General features: G+C 37.1%; 1 protein-coding gene across 1 annotated transcript in view; it reads right to left on the bottom strand.

The window, feature by feature from the left end:
* Nucleotides 1–2,757: 2,757 nt before the first annotated feature.
* The window catches only part of MRPS31 (mitochondrial ribosomal protein S31), a 29,459-nt gene continuing 9,934 nt past the window's right edge, over nt 2,758–22,282 (bottom strand). The window contains exons 3-7 of the mRNA XM_025875002.2: nt 21,243–21,401; nt 20,340–20,477; nt 17,202–17,281; nt 13,158–13,301; nt 2,758–3,058 (exon numbers count right to left, since the gene is read on the bottom strand). Of these exons, the coding sequence (XP_025730787.1) occupies nt 2,829–3,058; nt 13,158–13,301; nt 17,202–17,281; nt 20,340–20,477; nt 21,243–21,401 (751 nt within the window). The 3' untranslated portion in view covers nt 2,758–2,828. The remainder of the gene's footprint in view (nt 3,059–13,157; nt 13,302–17,201; nt 17,282–20,339; nt 20,478–21,242; nt 21,402–22,282) is intronic.

The raw sequence follows: 22,282 nt of genomic DNA, 5'->3' as shown, positions 1-22,282 counted from the left end.
GATGGCTCAGTTGAGCATCTGCCCTCAGCTTAGATCACGATCCCAGGGTCCTGGGATCAAGTCCTACATCAGGCTCCCTGCTCAGCGAGGAGTCTGCTTCTCCCTCTCCCTCTGCCCCTGCCCCCTACTCATGCTCCCTCTCTCTTTCTCAAAATCTTAAAAAAAAATAACAAAAAATGCATCCTCACATATCCTATTATTGTCATATATTTTAATCACTCCTATAAGACATTTTATTATTTATAATTGACTTACATATTTACCCCTTTCTTTGCTCACTATTTCTTCTTATATTTCATACCTTAAATTTGTGATTTGTCCTTTTCGCTTAAAGCACATTTTTAGGATTGTAATGGTCAGCTGCTAGCCAATTACTTTTATCTGACAAATGTATTTAACCCTCATTTTTTTAATTTTCTTTTTTTAAAGATTTTATTTATTTATTTGAGAGAGAGAGAGACACAGCATGAGAGAGGGTCAGAGGGAGAAGCAGGCTTCCCATCGAGCCAGAGGTCTGATGTGGGACTCGATCCCAGGACTCTGGGATCATGACCAGAGCCGAAGGCAGTCGCTTAACCGACTGAGCCACCCAGGCGCCCCACCCTCATTTTTTTTTAAAGATTTTATTTATTTGAGAGACAGAGAGAGCGAGCGAGAGAGCATGAGTGGGGGCAGGGAGGCGCAGAGGGAGAGGGAGAAGCAGGCTCCCTGCTGAGCGAGAAGCCAGATGTGGGGCTCGATCCCAGGACCCTGAGATCATGACCTGAGCCAAAGGCAGATGCTTAACCGACTGAGCCACCCTGGCACCCCCTAATCCTCGTTTTAAAGATATTTTATGTTTTATTCCCCTCTTCCACTAGTATGACATGAGAAAAGGTAACCAAAAAGAAAGCAACAAAGCATACAAAAGGATACACAAAAAAAGCTAGTAAAAAGAAATCCAAATATATCAGTAACTACGATAAAAATAAGTGAACTAAATACTCGAAAAAGTTTTAGGTGCCCCAGTGTACTAGTAAAGAATGTATTTTGTTGTTGGATGCAGCTTCTATATATGGCCAAGAGATTACTGTCTGTGACTTGATGTCTTTCATAAATCATAAAAAATCCTCACCCATCAAGAATCCACAGATAGCTTCTGACCCATTTCTTCTTTTCTCTCCTTCTGGAAATCTGATTGCACAAATGTTATATTCTTCTTTAAAAAAAAAATTTCTTTTAAGTGGTTCTCCATGCCCAACATGGGGCTTGAACTCATGACTCTGAGATGAAGTCAATGCTCTACCAACTGAGCCAGCCAGGTGCCTAACAAATGTTACCTTCTTGTATCAATCTTTACCTCTCTTTCATATTTTTCTGTTTTCTTCTCTGCACTATGTATGGATTAAGTAGGGTTCACCAGGCATTTTTTTTTAAGTAGGTTCAACACTCTCGACCCTGAGATCAAGACCTGAGCTTAGATCAAGAGTTGGATGCTTAATTGACTGAGCCACCCAAGTGCCCCATATGGATTTCTTTAGATCTACTTTTGTTATCTAATCTGTTGTTACACTCTCTAAATTTTTTTTTCCAAAATCTAGTCACTTTTATTGTCTCCTGCTGTATATTTTACTCTATCTTACATATAGTTCATAGTATATGATAAGCCCAATATTTATTTGAGAGAGAGAGAGAGAGAGAGAGGGAATCTCAAGCAGGCTCCACACTCAGGGCAGAGACAGACACAGGGCTTGATCTCACGACCCCGAGATGATGACCTGTGCCAAAATCAAGACTCAGATGCTTAACTGAGCCACCCAGATGCCCCAAGCCCAATATTTAAAGGCTTTACGAGTCTGCTCCTGTCCAATCACACTATTTCCTCATGTGTTTTGTAATTTGAATTCTGAGTTGATGGTAGGTTCCTTCATATGATTTTCATTTGCTTATGCCAGGGGCCCAAAACACTACTAGCCTACGGCCACTGTAAACTAAATTCGTTTTGAGTTTTTTAGAATCTTCATTCCTTTGAGTTGTATGAATTTGAGTCACATTGCTAAGCACCATAATAGAAAATAAATAGTTCTAACTTTGGCATGAAGACCTAAAGGACTAGAGGGGTTAGAATAAGCCGTTTTTTTTTTTTTTTTAAGATTTTATTTATTTATTTGACAGAAAGACACAGCGAGAGAGGGAACACAAGCAGGGGGAGTCGGAGAGGGAGAAGCAGGCTTCCCGCGGAGCAGAGAGCCTGATGCAGGGTTCGATCCCAGGACCCTAGGATCATGACCTGAGCCAAAGGCAGATGCTTAACAAACTGAGCCACCCAGGCGCCCCTAAGCTGCTTATTTCTACACGGTTACTTCTCGTTGGTGACCCAGACTTAGACAAGGGTAGTTAATTTAGGGTGAAATATATAAAGATATATAAATATGTATATATACAAATATATAAAAATATATGTGTATAATATAGTCAGTACATACAAACCTGTCTATAAATCATCTCAACTGTTACAGCGCTCTGTTGTCATCAGATATGTGGCTAATAATTATATTTCAAAGAAGTATAGTCACTGAAAAGAAAGATTAGAGGAAGTTGTCTTAAACTTATTACTAACTCTAAAATATTCTTCTTAAGAATTACTAGTTGAATCTGTGAATGTTGACAACTTTTCTCCATGCAAGAATATTCTTCAGTTACCATTATATACTTTTAAGCAATTTAACATTTATACCATTCAAATCAGATGTAATAATTAACACAACATAAGAAAACTTCTAGTAAAATTATTTTATTTAGTTATAATATCCATCACCAACAGCTTGAAATAAAAATTTTCATGGTCTTCAATTGAACTGTATGCCACTTTCTTTTAGAATGTCTTGTTTTTCATTAAAATAATTTCTAAACCACTCTATGTGTTCAATCTTCTGTTTAACACTCAGGTATGGGTTTTTGGAAAGGCCACAGGTCACCAGCTCCATGAAGTGGCGAATGGGTCCTTGTTTTGGAAAATCTTTCAGGTGTTTATCCAGAAATACATGTTCATGAAATTCTGAACCATCATCATCAAAACCTAGGAAATGAGATAAAATACATTACAATTTTGATGTAAAACCTCTATTGTAAAATTAACATTAATGAGTATTACGGTTAAAGCCATGAACTTCGGAGTTAGATCTAGGTTTGCCCACCAATTTAATAACTGTCTGATTGGGCAAATTAATTAACCTGAGCATCAGGTATAAAATGAGGCTTCATGGGGTTTCTGTAAAGATTACAAAGACACAAAACTTATAAAATTCTTGTAATACTTAGCACATTATAAATGTTCAAAGTGTAGCAGCAGTTACTGCTAATGAAAACTTCAATTCTAAAGCAACCACTAAGAAAACTATACAAAATACACTAAAAAAAATTATATAAATAAAACAAAATAGAATCTTAAAACATGTTCAAGCAGCCCACAGGAAGCCAAAGGGGGAAAAAAAGGAATGAGAAATGGAGAAAATGAACAGAAAACAAATAATAAAATAGGTGATTTAAGTCCTAATAAATCAGTAATTGCTTCAAATGTAAATGGTCTAAATATACCAATCAAAAGACAGAGACTGCAGAGTGAATATAAAAACACGCATCCAACTATATGCTTTCTATATGAAACTCAGTTCAAATACAACATAGGAAGGTTGAAAATAAAAGGATGGAGAAAAATATATCTTGTTAACATTAATTAAAAAAAAAGCAAGCATGAGTGGTTATATGACAGACTTCAGAGCAAAAAAAATTACTAGGGAGAAAGAAAAACATTACATAATAAAAGGGTCAATCCACCAAGAAGACATAGTGACATGAATTACGTATGCAACGAACAATAGAGTTTCTAAATACATGAAGAAAAAAATGATAGAAATAAAAGAGAAATAGAAAAACCCATAATTATAGTGGGGATTTCAACAGTCCATTGTCAGCAATTTCAAGAACTACCAGTAGAAAATTAGCCAAGATAAAGAAGAACTGAACAACATCAACAAACGTTATCAAACTGACGTCTAGAGAACACTCCACCAAACTATTTCAGAATACAAATTCTTTTCAAGCATTCATGGAACAGTCACCTAGCTGGACCACATCCTGGGTCACAAACTGCAATACATTTAAAATAACTGGAGTAACACATAGTACATTCTCAGATCACATTGGAATCAAACTAGAAATCGGTAACAGAAAGACAATAGGAAACAGTTAAAAATTAAACAATATACTTAAAAAACACTCAGAATTGCCATGAAAATGAAAACACAACAAATCAAAATTCATGGCTAAAGCAGTGCTAAGAGGGATACATACAGTACTAAATGAATATGTAAGAGGAAAAGTCTCAAATCAATAATCTAAGTTCCCAGCTCAAGAACCTAGCAAAAGAGCAAAATAATCCTAAAGCAAGCAAAGTAAGGAAATAATAAAGATAACATCCAAAGTCAGTAAAACTGAAAATAGAAAAATAGAGAAAAATCAATGAAACCAATACCAGTTCTTTAAAAAAAAAATCAGTGAAATCAATAAATCTCTATTAAGTCTGATAAAGAAAAAAGGACAGGAATGAAACAGGAATGAAAAGGGGGTTATCGCTATAAATCCTCAAACCATCAGAGGCATCATAAGGGAATACCACAAACAACTATACACTAAAATACTCAACAACTTAAAAAAGGGGGAAAAAAAGGACAACTTAAAGAAAATCCAGTAAAGGACCAAAATTCAAATTAAAATAAAATAGATAACTTGAATTGTCTCCTAACTATTAAAGAAAAGGATTTTGTAGTTTAAAAGGTCTCCAGATAGAAATCCCTCAGCCCAGATGGCTTCACTTGAGAACTTTATATAACACTGAAAGAAAACAAACACCAGCTTTACACAATCTCTTCTGGAAACTGGAAGAAAGAACACTCCTCACTCATTTTATAAGGCCAGTATTACCTTGTTACCAAATCAGGCAGAGACAAAACCTCAAAACAAATAAATTGAGAGAGAACCACGACCCATGATCTCTCATGAACTTAGAGGCGAAAACTTTAAACAAAATTAGCAAACAAACCCAACAATGTATAAAAAGATTTATATATCAAGGGCGCCTGGGTGGCTCAGTTGGTTAAGCGACTGCCTTCGGCTCAGGTCATGATCCTGGAGTCCCAGGATCGAGTCCCACATCGGGCTCCCTGCTCAGCGGGGAGTCTGCTTCTCCCTCTGACCCTCCCCCGTCTCATGCTCTCTCTCAAATAAATAAATAAAATCTTTAAAAAAAAAAAAAGATTTATATATCAAGATCAAGTGGGACTTAGACCAGGTGTGCAGGGATGGTGCAACATTTGAAAATCAATGTAATCCACCATATCAACAGGTTGAAGAAGAAAAGTCCTGTGATACAACACCCATTTTTTTTTTAAAGATTTCATTGATTTATTTGAGAGAGAGAGAGCACAAGAAGGGAGAGGGGCAGAGAAGGACTCCCAGACGGGCAGGGAGCCTGACTCGGGGTCCAGTCATAGGACCCTGGGATCATGACCTGAGCCAAAGGCAGACACTTAACTGACTGAGCCACCCAGGCACCCCACAACACCCATTTTTGATAAAAATTCTCACCAAGTTAGAAAAAAAGAAAAACTCCTTCAACCTCATAAAGAGCATCTAAAAAAATCTATAGCCAGTATCATACTTCATGGTGAAAGACTGAAGGCTTTTTCCCTAAGTTCCTGAACACAACAACAATGTCAGCTCCTACTTACCACTTTTACTCAACACAGTACTAAAAATTTTAGCCACTGCAATGAGGGAGGAAGAAAAGGCATACAGACGGCAAAGGAAGAAACAGAACTATCCCTATTTGTAGATGACATGTTTGTCTACATAGAAAATCCCAAAGACTCTACAAAAAAAAACCCTCCTAGAGCCAACTAGTCAGTTCAGTAAGGTTACATGATACAAGATCAACACAAAAAAATCAGTCACATTTCTAATTACATTTAAACTGGAAAACTCAACACACTAAGATATTCTCTCCAAACTGATCTATATGTTTAATGTACTTCCTATCAAAATCTCAGTAAAGTTTTGCCACCAACAAGTTTCTGCTAAAATTTACATGGAAAGGCACAATTTGTAGAATATAACAATCTTGGAAGAGAAAAACAAAATGGGAGCAATGCTAAGATTTACTGAAATAGCTCAAAAGCGTGGTATTGGCAGAGGGACAGACACCCAGATAGATGGGACAAAAGGGAGGGCCCAGAAATAGACCCTGTTAGGGACCCCCTCAAAATCGATAGGTTGAAGTCCTAACCCCAATGTGACTATATTTAGAGACAGGACCTTTAAGAAGGTAATTAAGGTTAAATGAAGTTGCAACAGTGGAGTCCTGATGGACTGGTGTCCTTATAAGAAGAGGAAGAAACACAAGGAGCACCCAGAGAAAAGATCACATGAAGACACAACAAGAAGGCAAACATCTGCAAACCACGAAGAGAGGCCTCAGGAAAAATAAAACCTGCTGGCACCTTGATCTTGGACTTCAAGCCTCCAGAACTGTCAGAAAATTAATCTGTTTAAGCCACCCAGTCTGTGGTATTTTGTTATGGCAGCCCTAGCAGAGTAATACAGACCCACACAAATGTGCCCAATTTTTTAAAAATATTTTATTTCTTTGACACAGAGAGAGAGAGAGACAGAGAAGGAACACAAGCAGGCGGAGCGGCAGAGGGAAAGGCAGGCTCCCCACTGAGCAGGGAGCCCAATGCGGGGCTCAATCCCAGGACCCCGGGATCATGAGCCAAAGGCAGACACTCAACCGACTGAGCTACCCAGGCGCCCCAAATGTGCCCAAATTTTGAACAAAGGTGCAAAGACAATTCAATGAAGAAAGGATAGTCTCTGACAAATCATGCCAGAGCAAGTGGGTATCTATTGACACACACACAGAAAGAACTTCAACCTAAACCTCATACCTCAAATAAATTAACCCCAAATGGATCATTAATTTAAATGTAAAACTATAGGGGCGCCTGGGTGGCTCAGTCAGTTAAACGTCTGCTTTCGGTTCAGGTCATGATCCCAGGGTCCTGGGACTGAGCCCCGCACTGGGCTCCCTGCTCAGCAGGAAGCCTGCTTCTCCCTTTCTCACTCCCCCTGCTTGTGTTCCCTCTCTCGCTGTGTCTCTCTCTGTCAAATAAATAAAATCTTAAAAAAAAAAAATTAGATTAAAAAAAATAAATGTAAAACTATAGATCTTATAGAAAAAAACACAGCGGAGTGGCACTTGGCTGGCTCAGTCAGTAGAGCATGGGACTCCTGATCTTGGGTTTGTGAGTTCAAGCCCATGCTGGGTGTAAAGAATGCTTAAAAATAAAATCTTAAAAAAGAAAAAAAAAGCAAAAGAAAAAAACAGGAAAATATTCTAGTTCAAAGCTGGCAAAGAACTTGACACTAAAAGTACCATCCATAAAAGGAAAAACTGGACCCCACCAAAATTAAAAACTTTTGCTCTGTGAAAGACTCTATTAAGAGGATGAAAAGAAACTACAGACTGGGAGAAAATATCTGCAAACTAAATTTTTTTTTCCTTTTTTTTTTTTAGAGAAAGAGAGCCAGGGAGGAGCACAGGGAGAGGGAGAGAGAGAGAATCTTAAGCAGGCTCCATGCCCAGCACAGAGCCCAACTTGGGGCTCCATCTCACAACCAAGATCAAGACCTGAGCCGCAACCAAGCGTCGGATACTTAACCAACTGAGCCACTCAGGCACCCCAATGCAAACCAAATATTCAATAAAGGTCTAGTGTCTGGAATATATTAAAAAAAACTCTCAAAGCTCTACAGTAAGAAACCATACAATCCAATTAGAGAATGGGCAAAAATAGCGCGGAGGATCATAGGGAAGGGAGGGAAACCTGAAGGGGGAGAAATCAGAGAGGGAGACGAACTATGAGACGCTATGGACCCTGGAAAACAAACTGAGGATTTCAGAGGGGAGGGGGTAACAGGGTGACTGGTATTAAGGAGGGCACATGTTGTGATGAGCACTGGGTATTATACCTAACTAATGAATCGTTGAACACTACATCAAAAACTTAATGATGTACTATACAGTGGCTAACTGAACATATTAAAAAAAAAGAGAGAATAGGCAAAAAAAAAAAAAAACAAGAACAGACATTTCATTGAAGAAGATATACAGATGGCAAACACACACAAGAAAAACACGGTCAACCTCTCTAGCCATTAGGGAAATGCAGATTAAAACCACAATGAGCTATCAATACACATCTATCAGAATGTAAACACATCTAAAAGAAAAATAGTGACAACATCAAATGCTGGTGACAATGAGAAGCTAGATGGTTCACACATTGCTGGTGGGAATACAAAATGGCACAGCCACTCTAGAAAACAGTTTGGAAGTTTCTTTAAGAAACTAAATATGCAGGGGATGCCTGGGTGGCTCAGCTGGTTAAGTGTCCGACTTCAGCTCGTGTCATCATCTCAGAGTCCAGGGATAAAACCCAACAGGCTCCCCCCACCACCCCGTTCCATGGGGAGTCTGCTTCTCCCTTTCTCTCTCCCTCTGCCCCTCCCCCTGCTCATACATGCACTCTCTTTCTCTCTCTCTCAAATGAATAAATAAATAAAATCTTAAAAAAAAAAAACACTAAAACTAAATATGCAGGGCACCTGGCTGGCTCATTTTAAAAATAAAACAACAAAAAACAAACCACAAACATACTGATATATGCAACAACATGGATAAATCTCCAGCTAATTAATCAGGCTGAGTGAAAAAAAAGTTAATTCCCAAAGCTTACACACTGTATGATTCTATTTGTATATATTTCTTGAAATGAAAAAATTATAGAAATGGTGACTGAATTTAGTGATTGCCAGGGATTCAGGACTAAGAAGGGGAAGCAGTGGAAGGCAAGCAGGTGTGGTCATAAAAGGGCTCTAAGGGGACTCTTTGAGGTGATGGAACTGTGTATCTTGGCTGTGGTGGTGGTCATGTGAGTCTACACATGTGATAAAATTGCACAGAACTAAATACGTATGTATAAAGGAGTACTTGTAAAGTTGGTGACATCTGAACATGTTTGAAGAATTGTATCAATGCCAATTGCCTGGTTGTAATATTGTACTATGGTTTTGGAGGAAGCAACTATTGGGAGAAAATGGGTAGAAGCGGGAGAAAATGGGTAGAAGCTATCCAGGGTATTCATTCCCTCTTCAAAGGCGAGTGAATCTACAATTATCTCAAAATAAAAGGCTTAAATGCTTTCTACTCACACTTGGAGTTAGTTTACTGAAAGAGATTTTTTTTAAATTGGACATTTAAAGATCTATACATTATTTTTATTAAAACTAAAGTAAATAAAATCAAGGTGGTGGACAAATGGCCACGTATCATATCACTCCTATGCTTCTAGACATGCCCCTTCACAATGTGATTTTGTCATTCTTCCCATAAATGGAGTCTGTTTCTCAGACCCTCAAATTCAGGGTTGGCCAAGTGACCTGCTTTGGTCAATGGGATATTACTCAGAACAGTGCAAACAAAGGCTTGAAAAGTACTTACACATCAATCCTTGCTCTTCCTTGCCATTAGGAACTCTACTACAGTCATGTGAGGAAGCCCAAGCTAGTTTGTGAGATGATGAGTGATATATAACCCAGTTACCTCCATCTCCCCTGACAAGAGTCAGCACCCACAACCAGACATGTGAGACAAGCCACTCTAGAGGGAACCACCCTCAGCTAAGCTGCCAAAACTAACCAGAAAACCCATAAATTCAGGAGCAGTTATAACTTAGTTGTTGTCTTACTAAGTTTTGGGGGTAGCATGTTATGCATCAAAAACTGATACATTTCAAAACTTATTGCACTTACACTTTTTTGGTGGCATATATATGGCTAAAGAATATTCAAGAGCCAAGACTCTGTTAACTGGGTAGTGGTAAAAACATGATTAAATTTAAAGTCAAAGCTAAAATAAAAATGTTTTATCAATCCAATATATAATAACTACTGCAAAATCTAAGTGGGAATAATGCCACTTAACTGCTCTTATAAATCTCTATGCCGGCAAAGCAAAACAGAAGGGACAAACCAGTTCTTAAAAAAAAAAAACAAAAAAAAAACTGGAAAAAAGCTACCTCAAATTGGAAAATAATTTACATGTTTTATGTGTTAAAACAACAAACTGTAATTTTTTATATAAATGAAAAACATAACACTGGAAAGTAAAGTTGTCAACACAGGACACGTCATTTTGTCATTTTCAGTATTACGTTCAGACACTGGCATGGCTCACCCCTAAAAATAAAACACCTTTCCCCAAAAGCATCAAAGTAAATCTTCATGAAGCTAACTATTAGAGAGAGCATGACATTTTATTAATCTTAAAATTTAAAAATAAGAAATACAGAAGAATATTATTGAACTGTTAAGGTTCCAAATTCTAACGCTAGTCTCTTAAAGTATTCTGAAGTTCCTAAGTGTATACTGAGGAGAGTGATCAAAGTGAGAAAGTTTCCACAGTTCCTTTCCTGTTTTTCATTCAGATAACAATTGCCTCAAGGAGCTGGAAATGAGATACCTCCCTTTCCCACCCCGAAGCATCAATAATATGTACAGTGTATATGGAAACTTGTCACATTTATCTCCCTAACCTGACCAAAAGACATTGTTTTTTTTCCCTTTTGTAAAAATTAAACTTTCTCAAAACCCAGGTCAAATTTAAGATAAATTTCTTTGGAGTTTGGACATTCAAGATTTTGATGAACTGTTTTATTGTTGACGACAATGTACACTAACCCTTACTTTTTGGTTACCCTATTTGGTGGTTCCTAGAAAATACATATCTTCACTAATAGTTTAAGATTTAAGATCCTTGCAGCATAGTAAAACCCTCTCATAATATTGTTGTTGTAGGAACAGGGATGATGACGGTTGATGATGCTTTACTTGTATAACCTCACTTGTTTTTCAGAAGAATCCCATAAAATAAATCCTATATTCATCCCCATCATTTCATAGACAGGGGAAGTGAGGCTTAGTGAGATTAAGCATACAACTCATTCAAAACCTGAACCCCTAGCCACTGTTTCTCCTAAATAAAGTCACATGTTGGGGCACCTGGGTAGTTCAGTCGGTTAAGCATCTGCCTTCAGCTCAGGTCATAATCCCGGAGTTCCGGGATCAAGCCCAGCATCGGGCTCCCTGCTCAGCAGGGAGTCTGCTTCTCCCTCTGCCCCTCACCCAACTCATCATGCTCTCTCTCTCAAATAAATAATCTTAAAAAAAAAAAAACAACAAAGTCACATGTTATTCTACCTCAATATTGGGTTTTAGAACCATGTTTTTAATTATGAGGACTTAGAACACTCAAGTTTCATCAAATAAGGAAATCTTCCCTTAATATTCTGTATTACACTGTATTCTGTTAACTTTTTCTCCTTTTAAAATTCTGTCTTCATATAAAGGGAAATGAAACAGCATTTATTTACATGTATTATATGCCAAGAACTGTGCTGAGCAACTCAAATAACTTTGTCTTAGTTCTTACATTCTTCCAATGAGGTATCTTTAATTTTATAGATGAGGAAACTCATCTGGTTTTTTAACTTCTAGAGGTTAGTTTCCTCAAAGGCAAATGGCTAATCACCAAGAGAACTGGATCTGTACTCTGGTTTGCACAACTGAAAAATCCTTGGGCTTTTTTTCCACCTTTCTCTGATACCTACTAGAGTATGGAAAGCATAATACTTTGAGAAATATACATGTTATGTAACAGATAAAACAACACAGCATCCTTTATTACTGCATATACTGTACAAAAACACAAAATATTCAGATTTTATTAAAGGAATTATCAGTCTCCAAAGTTTTCCTATACAAAGTAATACTATATGAAGATATAAGACAAAATATTTCTGATATTTAAGCTTCCATTCCACCTATTAATCCAAACAAATGAAAGATTATAAAAAAATAAAATGTTACAGTGACATCATAATACTACAAAGGTTAAAATGTGGACTACATTTTCCTAAGACTTACTGAGGTGTTTACAATTCCTAGCTAACTGTACCATAAAAGTAAATGAATCTAATTGAAAATACACCTAAAATGTTTAGCTAATGATAACATTTAAAAAAAGCATAAAAATAAATAGCATAGTAATACTGTTTTCCTTTTGAGTGAGGAAGAAGTAACATCTCCAGAATAATCTTCAGGAAAGTAGATAATAGCATCTAATAGTTCGAAGAACCTAGGTATGCAGCTGGAGGTCCAAAAAATTTTGAAGGGCTTCTAACATTTTTGCTTTGAATAGCTTTCAACTCCAAGAACCTTTCATCTCATTAATGCAATAGTTTTATGAGTAAAAGATAACCAGCATAAAACTTTCAGAGTTGTAATGTTCTCCAAAACTGAAATATAATCTCATACCCAGGATTTAATATATAAGAAGATTTTCCAGCTAATCTGCTTAGCAATTAGTAAACTCTCATTTGCAGTCAACACTTTCATGTCACATAGAAATTCATGATGCATTTCTGCCATATAACTTTACTTCCTTTTAAAATTTTTATTATTTTTAAGTAGACTCCATGCCCAGCACAGAGCCCAACACGGGCCTGAACTCATGACCATGAGGTCAAGACCTGAGCTGAGATCGAGTTGGACACTTAGGGTTGCCTACGTGGCTCAGTTGGTTAAGTGTCTGCCTTTGGCTCAGGTCATGATCTCAGGGTCCTGGAATCGAGCCCCATGGCAGGCTCCCTGTTCAGCAGGGAATCTGCTTCTCCCTCTCCCTCTGCCCCTCCCCTCACACTCATGTTCTCGCTTAAATAAATAACTAAAATCTTAAAAAAAAAAAAAAAAAAAGAGTTGGACACTTAACCAACAGAGCCCCCCAGGCGCCCCTAATTTTACTTCACTTTCCTTATCAAAAACCCAGAATTAAATGAAATCCTAACTTTAAAAAAAAAAAAAACACCGTCAAATTTCTCTTCAGACACCACCAAGATATTTATACCAAGTTTTGAAATTCATGTAAATATCTAGACTCTATGAACACCCACCAGATTTGATCTCCACACTGACTTTTATAAACCTCTGAAATTAAGACTTACCTGCTTCATTGTTAATTGGAAACTCCCACAGTTTGCCCTCGCTCGTCCACTGGATCATCTCTGCAAAGCCATTCTGAAGGGACTGCTCATTTACTGTGGCTAACTGCTTAGCAAATTCCACTTCCCAAAGCGAAGGTGCTGTCTCTATGATAAAAACATTTCAAGTAATCACAAGTCAACGTATGTATCTTTATTTTTAAAAATTTTATCAACTCCAAATTGTTAATACATTTCCGGCCCTGAGGCTTATAAATAAACAGTATATAATGAAAGGTCACTGTCTGGGAGCTAAAACTAAAGGAAGGCGACATAAAAAGCCCACCACAATTACTGCCCGCCTTGGCTTTTGTTTTACTACACAGCTAGGCAAGCAACAAGTCTCACTGCCCCCTCTACTGGAAAGCAAAAAGGAATGTGTGTTTTGTTTAAAAACGTTTTCATGAATGTGAATATTTATTTTATTGTTTTCTTTAAGATTTTATTTATTTGAGAGAGAACACAAGAGAGAGCATGAGGGGGGAGGGGGGAGAGAGAGAGAGAACGAGCATGCACGCAAGTGGGGGGAGGGGCAGAGGGAGAAGCAGACTCCCCACTGAGCAGGGAGCCCATTGTGGGGCTCGATCCCAGGACTCCAAGACCACAACCCGAGCGGAAGGCAGACGTTCAACCGACTAAGCCACCCAGGTACCCCGTGAATATTTTTTTTAAAGATTTATTTATTTGAGAGAGAGAGAGAGAGAAGAGAGCGCACACAAGCAAACAAAGGGGGGAGGGAGAGAATCTTAAGCAGACTCCCCCCCCACCCCCAGCACAGAGCCCGCCAACACAGGGCTGGATCTCATGACCCTGAGAACATGACCTGAGCCAAAATCAAGAGTCAGACACTTAACCAACTGAGCCACCAAGGTGCCCCATGAAAGTGAATATTTTTTATATAACATGTGACTTTGATATTTAAAGTCCAGCCTATTTATCTTTATTTTTAGTTTGTCAAGATAAGTCACAAAGTACTACTATTAAAGACCAGAGAAATTAACATAATAATAATGACAATTCTACTAACGGATATGGAGCACTTACTCTGTGCTAATGCTTTTTATGCATTAGTTCATTTCATCCTCACAACCAACTCTTATGAGTAAGTTCATTTTATAATGTTAGCTTATAATCACCATCATATCGCATTTCAATCATTTATTTGCTTTGGAAATTGAAGACATCTTTCAAGAATGAATCATATTTCGGGGCGCCTGGGTGGCTCAGTCATTAAGCATCTGCCTTCGGCTCAGGTCATGATCCCAGGTTCCTGGGATCGAGCCCCGCATCGGGCTCCCTGCTCAGCGGGAAGCCTGCTTCTCCCTCTCCCACTCCCCCTGCTTGTGTTCCCTCTCTCGCTGTGTCTCTCTCTGTCAAATAAATAAATAAAATCTTTAAAAAAAAAAAAAGAATAAATCATATTTCCACCAGTCACTGCTGGTGGGAATGTAAAATGGTACAACCTCTTTCAAAAATAGTTTGGCAGTATACAACAATTTGACTCCTAGATATTTACCCAAAACAAAAAATACGTGCACACACAGACTTGTATGTTAAAGTTCATATACGACCCTGCCTGACCACACACGGACTGACTGCTGTATATTAAGTATATTGGCCTAAAACATCTGATACAGAGAAAAGATCACATCAGTTATGCTTAATTAGCCATATTTACAGAATAATCATGACAGCAAAATAACTTAATTATTAGTCACATTTTATAGATTTATTCAGTAGACATTGATCAACCCATGTCTTTTCTGTGATCATGATCATCACCACCACCATTATTATTATTGCTAACAGCTGCAACTATGTCCTGACTGTCCATTGTGGTCTTGGTGCTGTGCCTGACACTTGAATTACATTACTTCATTTAATCCTTGAGAGGCATGTTTTAGCCCCATTTTATAGATGGAGAAAGGGAAACTCAGAGAAGTTAGCATGGCAGAATCTGAATTTGAATAATCCACATCTGTCAAATACCAAAATTCCTTCCATTAAGCTATATTGCCCCTCAGTTCTAAATTACTGCAGGATAAGCAGAAGGGTCCTTTGCAGCAGTGGTAGGAACCTGGAGGGAGGCAAAATGTGGGAATCATGGGACAGAAGAACCCATCATTCTGTCAACAAATAATTACTGAGCGCCAACTACATGTCAGGCATTATTTTAGGTGGTAGGGAAACAGCAATGGATAAATGCTTAAGTTTGTATATGGTTGGTATTGTATTTAATAGGGAACAAAAGACATTCTTTAGACTCAATCAAGTATAATTTATTAAAACAGTACCTTCATTAAATTTTTTTAAAAGATTTTACTTATTTATTCGAGAGAGAGAGAGAGAGAGAGCAGGGGGAGGAACAGAGGGAGAGTGACAAGAAGACTCCCTGCAACTTGGGATGCATCAGACTCCATCCCACAACCTTGAGATCACGACCTGAGCTGAGACCAAGAGTGGGATGCTTAAACCAACTGAGCCACCCAGATGCTGGGTAAATTTTTATAAATCTGTGTATTATTTCCCTTATTAGAGTATAATCACTTTATATTTTTTATAAAACTTCAGTGCTTCATTGCCAGCTAATTCCAGTTTTAAGGAAGAGGGTTTCTGATTTAAAAGAGCAAGCTGGCTCCTTCAAGAATCCAAGTGCCTCCGCTGGCTGTTCAGTAGGTGGACAATGGCAGCTGCCCTGACAATAAATGCCCTTTTTGAGGCAAGTTTAACAGCTGCCACATCAACAGGGGAGAGGTGACCCATTCCCCATGACTGCACGTTTTAGTTTGCTTTTTTTCATCTGTGTGTGCGCGCGCACACACATTTTGTAATTCCTTTTTTTTTTTTTTTTAAGGTAATCTTGACAACCAACGTGGGGCTTGAACCCAATGACCCCGAGATCCAAAGTTACATGCTCTGAGGACTGAGCCAGCCAGGTGCCCCTTGTATTTCCTGTCCATTATGTAGGACAGAGAGCAGTTTTTAAGTAAGAGAAAGCAAGCTGTTCTCTTAGCTTCCCCTTTAGTTTAAATGAACAAACACTGATTGAATTAACTCCTTTCCTCTATGGACAGATATTTCATAGTTCAATTTGTTCAAAAAAAGCATTTATGATTTAAGATAACTAATTCCTATGATCTGTCAGCCACTGGCTAGGTGCTGCTGGGTATACAAAAATCAGGGAAACCCAGGCCCTAGTATCTAGGAGTTTACTGAATAGTGTGGGAAAATCAGATATTTATATAAGTAACTGATAGATTAAATGAGCCACTGGAGGCTGGCTTCGGAACTTAAATATCAATTATAAATTTATTTTTATCAAGTCTAAAAAGCTAACTTACAATCTTTGGAAATTAAAGTCACTTGTAAGCTGAAGACCATTCGTATTGAGTTTCCTTGTTTAAGTTATCAGTAAACGATACTTAATGTCAAGCAAGAGGACACGCTCGCTCGTATCTCTTTTAATTAGATTTAAAATGGTGAATATGAAAGATCTGACCTCTTACCCAAAGATGAAAGGGGTAAGTACAGGGAACAAGGATGGTGTGTTAAAAAAAAAATTAAAAAAACCCTACAAGTCTGCTAAATGTATTTCCTGAATGCTCTTCTTCCTAGCTCCTAAACAAATACAAAATCACTTCATTAAGTTACTTCTACAAATGCTATCTCCTCTCCTAGATAGCAAGCTGCCTTAGGGCAGAATCTTTTGTAATAGCACAGTTTCAAATGGAGTGTGATGTTAATGTTCTAACCCAAATCAGTAGCCAACTGATAGCTCTGGATTCAGGAAGATGGTAGTATTTACCTCCCACTGTCTCCCAGAATGAAACATTTCAAGGGAGGAATCTGACCAAGACTAGCAATGGTAACAACTACACTCATAAGCAGGATCCAAGTCAGTGACAGGATGGATTATTAAAACACCTGACATTGTGCAATCAAAACATTAAGGACTTTTTTTGAAAGAAGGAGTGTTTCTACATCTCAGAAATAGTGTTTGTAACAAACCTGTTTCAGGTGCCTCTTCAGTAACTGCCTTAAGGTCAAAAATATTAAGTCTTTTCCCTTTGAGCATATTTTTCCTAAGACTGAAAAAGAAAAAACAATTTAATTTAATATTTTTATACATGAACAAAAAATTATTTGAGAAAACAACTTTATATTAAATATTCAATGTAGAAATTAAAAATAATTCCACTGACCCACACCAGACATTTTAACTAAATTGCCACATTGTTAGAACTGATAACTAAAACTGGAACAAATGCACTTGTATTTTTGCATCATGATACAATAAAGCAGTTTAAGTAGTTTAATTTCCAAAATATTTAATTGAAAAGATTAGTTTAATTTGCCATAATTTTATGTGATCCATTTCATATTAAGGTTTTAGAAACCTCAACATTAGAAAGCTATTAAAATATGCTAAATTAAAAGTTGTTAAAGTCAACAGCTGTCTTAGTTCAAGGGCAGAAAACACTGCATGTTTAATTACAAATTATAATTATAAAAGATGGCACAGATAAATCAAAACATTCCCACTTAAAAAGCAATCATTCTGTAATTTTAACATAATGATTAACTTTCTTTACATAACATTTTAAATTAACCATTGAAATTAGTCAGATAGTTAATAGGTAACTTTTCCTTGTATATTTAAATCAACTGTTTTATGCATCAATTCACATTCATACTTGAATAAATTTACTGGCAGATTAAAAACCAGTTCAAAACTGGAGAGTGAGTTTTAAAATAATTTTGAATTCTTGGGGAGTCTGGGCGCCTCAGCTGATTAAGGGTCTGCCTTTGGCTCAGGTTATGATCCTGGGGTCCTGGGATCAAGCCCCACATCGGGCTCCCTGCTCAGTGAGGAGCCTGTTTCTCTCTCTCTCTCAAATAAATAAATAAAATCTTTAAAAAAAATTCTTTTCTGAATCAAATTACTTTTTTCCTATGAAATTACATTAACTGAAAAAATTCAAATACCATATTAAAATTAGATAAAGTAATCTCAAATCACTTAAGTTTTCCTTTAGCAGGTCCCTAAGTATTCTTAAACAAAGGTATTTATGCTCCCCAACTATTCTCAGTGCTTTTGCATCCTTCTCCCCATCTGCAGTCCCTAACTGTGCATCAGGTTAACAGGATGATGGATTAAGGTAACTCACAGTAAAGAGGGAATGATTTGGTAAAGTATGGAATTTTAGAAGGTACTAAAGAGGAAGGGAAAGGAACAGACATTTGCTGTGCATCTACTATATACAGTTGGCACATTCTTTTCCTATTTCTCAAGAAAGCCATTTAAGTTAGGCTTCAATTTCAGCATTTTATAGATGAGGAAATAGACCAACGAGGCTGTAAAAGTTGCCCCAGTCCCAGAATTAGTCAGTGGCATAATGCCAAGATTCTGAGGCAGGCCAGAATGACTCCCAAGCCATGACTCCTCTCTGTCTCTTACTGATGGAATCAGCCCAGGGTATACCTGTGGTGATCAGTCTAGGCCTGGATTGTCTCAGGCTGTCCCATGACAGAGCAGGGTGAACAACTTGGTATCTCACCACTGCTTCCCCTTACTCTAGAGTCCTTCAGTCAGCTTTTTCACACAATCATCATATGCACAGAAACGACTGTCCTACTTTTTTTAGCTTCTCCCTTGCCACTTTCTAATTTCTAAGAGTTTGTTTTGTTTTGGTTTTTTGTGAGTGAAGCAATAGAAGTTTATTAAGTGAAGATAGAGAAAAAGGTCTCAAGAGTGAGAGGGGTCCCAACAGGGTTGCCCTAACAATTTTTTTTGACACGTGTGCGGGGGTGGGGCGGTGGCTGCAGGAGAAGGAGCAGAGGGAGAGAGAGAGAGAGAATCCTAAGCAGGCTCCATCTCCCAACCCTGAGATCATGACCTGAGCCGAAATCAAAAGTCAGACACTTAACCAAATGAGCCACCCAGGCGCCCCGCCACCTTCTAATTTTCAAGGACAGCTAATATCATTAAGAATCAAACTATGATATAGCATTCTGCTGTAGTCAAATGGAATCATTTCAAAGAAGATTGATTCAAATAAGACTAAAATTAAATATTCTTTTTTTTAAAGTAAGCTCTACGCCCAACACGGGGCTTGAACTCACAACCCCCAGATCGAGTTGCATGTTCTACTGACTGACCCAGCCAGGCGCCCCTGAAATTAAATATTCTTGAGGAATCTTAAGTAAAACTCCAAGTACACATTCTATTTTATTCAATAGTATGTCATAGGTACAAAATCACTTTAAATTAGTAATTCAAAGAATCTCCCTAAGTCACTGTAACTTCTTGAACTTCCTTTGTTAACTGTTGACTATCTTTTACAATTTTCCTGTACAAATTAGTAGTTTAACTTCTGAAAGGAGCTAACTCAAGTTGCTGGGATTCTACTTAAAAGAAAATCCAAAGAATACATAACACATCAAAAATACTCCAACTCTAAGCACCCCCCTTCTATGAAGATCGTTAGTTTTTGTTAGAGCATACTAAATATCTGGTTCCCCCTCCCCAACTATCACTTCATGGGCTTGAAGGAGAGAAAACAGAAACTTTCTGTAAACTTTCTGTAAATATAGATAGCTTTTTGTTATAAAATAACTACATAAGGCATGGCTTAACATCTTTAAGTCTGCAAATTACCAAATTCAAACTGCCACAAATAATCTACCACCTTAAGGTATTGTAATGGATCTTCCTTTCTTTCTTTTTTTGATGGTGGATTATTTCTCTAAGGTATGAATAATGATAATTATATAGACAGATATAAAGATTATATAAATATACATTGTTATGTACATATCAGAATGAAAAATAATGCTTTTCACAAAATGTTCATTTGTTCAGAATTCAATAAGCTCCACTTACCCTAAATCAGGAGACCTCTATTCATCATTCATCATGGATAAATGGGAGGCAGGGCCCAATTTGATTAATGGTATAGAAAAGCATAAGACTGCTAAACCCAGAACACTTTTTCCTCTATAGGAAATGGTACATGGAGAGAAGACAGATATAAATGCATCTATAATGCTCAAATACCTATCAGCAATAACATGCACAGAATAAAGTAAATCTACAGAAAAACAAACAAAACCAGCAAAACCAAACAAACTGCAAAGCCTGAGTACCTTTTCTTAAGATCATCAGTCTCCTGTCCCATGTAATTGTCAGTTCCTTCATCAAACTGAATCTGATGCACTGGTCTTGTGCTAACTCTAGCTGTGGCAGATTTGGCAACTTTCATATCTGATATTATGTTACTGACACTGAAATAAGAAAAAGGTCAAGTGTATTAGAAACTCTAGCTACAGGACAGTAATAAACTTTCTTACCCATGAAATTCATATCGTTTAATTCATATTTCACCTCCATGTACTAAAACAGCATAAAGCATTATGTTTAAATGAAAGATGATATGTCACATGTTAACATTCAACATTCACATGCCACAGACCACTAAGATTTATGTTTCCTTTTGAAACATAACTTTTGAAGGTGTTCTTCAGAAATGCTCATTTAAAACATAAAAGTGTCACTTATAAAAAAACTGTCACTTATGAAAAAGTATCAAACATTTGAGGTTGTATATCAACCTCAAACCTGGCATAAAGCAATGAGATGAGAGGCTGAGTGAGAAGGTGTCAGCTAAAACATAAGAGCAAAAGTGAAGGAAACAGACCTGAAGATGATCATATTGTACATAAGACCAGCAAATTATTTAACAGGAAGTAATTAATCTTCTCAGAGAAACTTATTCTGTTACTTGTTTTTAGTAACATTACTGAATTTACTGTTTGTTTTTCAGGGACAAGAAATCATGTAACTTTGCAAAAGACAATTTTAACCATTCCATTGATCTTTTAAAAACTGCAATCTTACTTAAGATGTGAATCTTAAAAAAAAATTATTAATATTCCACTTATAATATTTAATATATAAATTGATACATTGTGTACATTACTCACCAGTCACATGAAAACAGCCTATTTTGAAAAACCAGCATTACCGACAGAACTATTTGATTCACTAACCTAATTTTAGCTCTTTCTCCATCTTTCTGTGCATTTGAGACTTCCTCATGCTGCTGGAGCTGCCTAAGCAGCTCTGACTTGGTTGTCTGCTTATCAAAAGGGAGAAAATCTGCAACAGCAGATGCAGCTGCTACCAACTCAGGACTCAGGGACTTGGTTCTAACAAAGAAAATGGAAAACAAGTAAGAAAAAAAAAGGCATTACTTATTATGCCATTAGTTTAATGGAAAGTAAAATGATTCTTTTTCAGAGAAAACTTTTTTGTCATTCAAAAAAAAATCCATTTCTGACAAAATCAATTATTTTTAAATATTAGGCATTTTTTTTAAGTAGGCACCATGCCCAACATGGAGCCCAAAGTGGGGCTCAAACTCACGACCCTGAGACCTGAGCCAAGATAAAGAGTCGCATGCTCAACCCAACCCATTGAGCCACCCAGATGCCTTAGGTACTGGTTTTATACAAACTTTAAAATGTTAAAAGTTGAAGTTAATGGATACTTGTTGAAGCATAATACTAACTCAGAACAATATACTAAAGTAGAGGGGTAAGGAGAAGAAAAAAAAGAGTGGCGGTTATAATTTACTGGATTTTTTAATTAGATGCCAATTTATTTCAGAAACTATATACACTGCAAGCAAATATTAAAGTAGCTAAATGTATTCACATATCATGATAAATTTGTATGATGGAAAGTACTCAGCTCACGCCAATAACATGAATGAAACAATGAAAAGCTGGAAAAAAAAAAGAGTATGCTCTATATAATTCCATTTATACCAACTTCTAGAACAGGCAAAATTAACCTAGGGTGAAAAAACCCCTAATAGTGGTTGCCTCAGGAAAACGCTACTGACGGGAAGATGGAAATGAGAAATGCTCTGTCTTGATAAGCATGTGGGCTACATGGGCATGTCGATTTGCCAAAATCCTACAGCTAAAATGTGTATGCTTCAAAGTATGTAAATTTTACCTGGGAAAAACAAAGAACCATAAATCATCATCATGATCTAGTAGGAGATGGAAAGTAGGTGAAGATA

The sequence above is a fragment of the Callorhinus ursinus genome, unplaced genomic scaffold (genome assembly GCF_003265705.2).
Source record: "Callorhinus ursinus isolate GAN/ISIS: 27379988/994484 unplaced genomic scaffold, GSC_fseal_2.0 scaffold7, whole genome shotgun sequence".
NCBI lineage: Eukaryota > Metazoa > Chordata > Mammalia > Carnivora > Otariidae > Callorhinus > Callorhinus ursinus.
The sequence above is the reverse complement of the archived record's forward strand: the minus strand, read 5'-3'. Positions and strand labels throughout refer to the sequence as shown.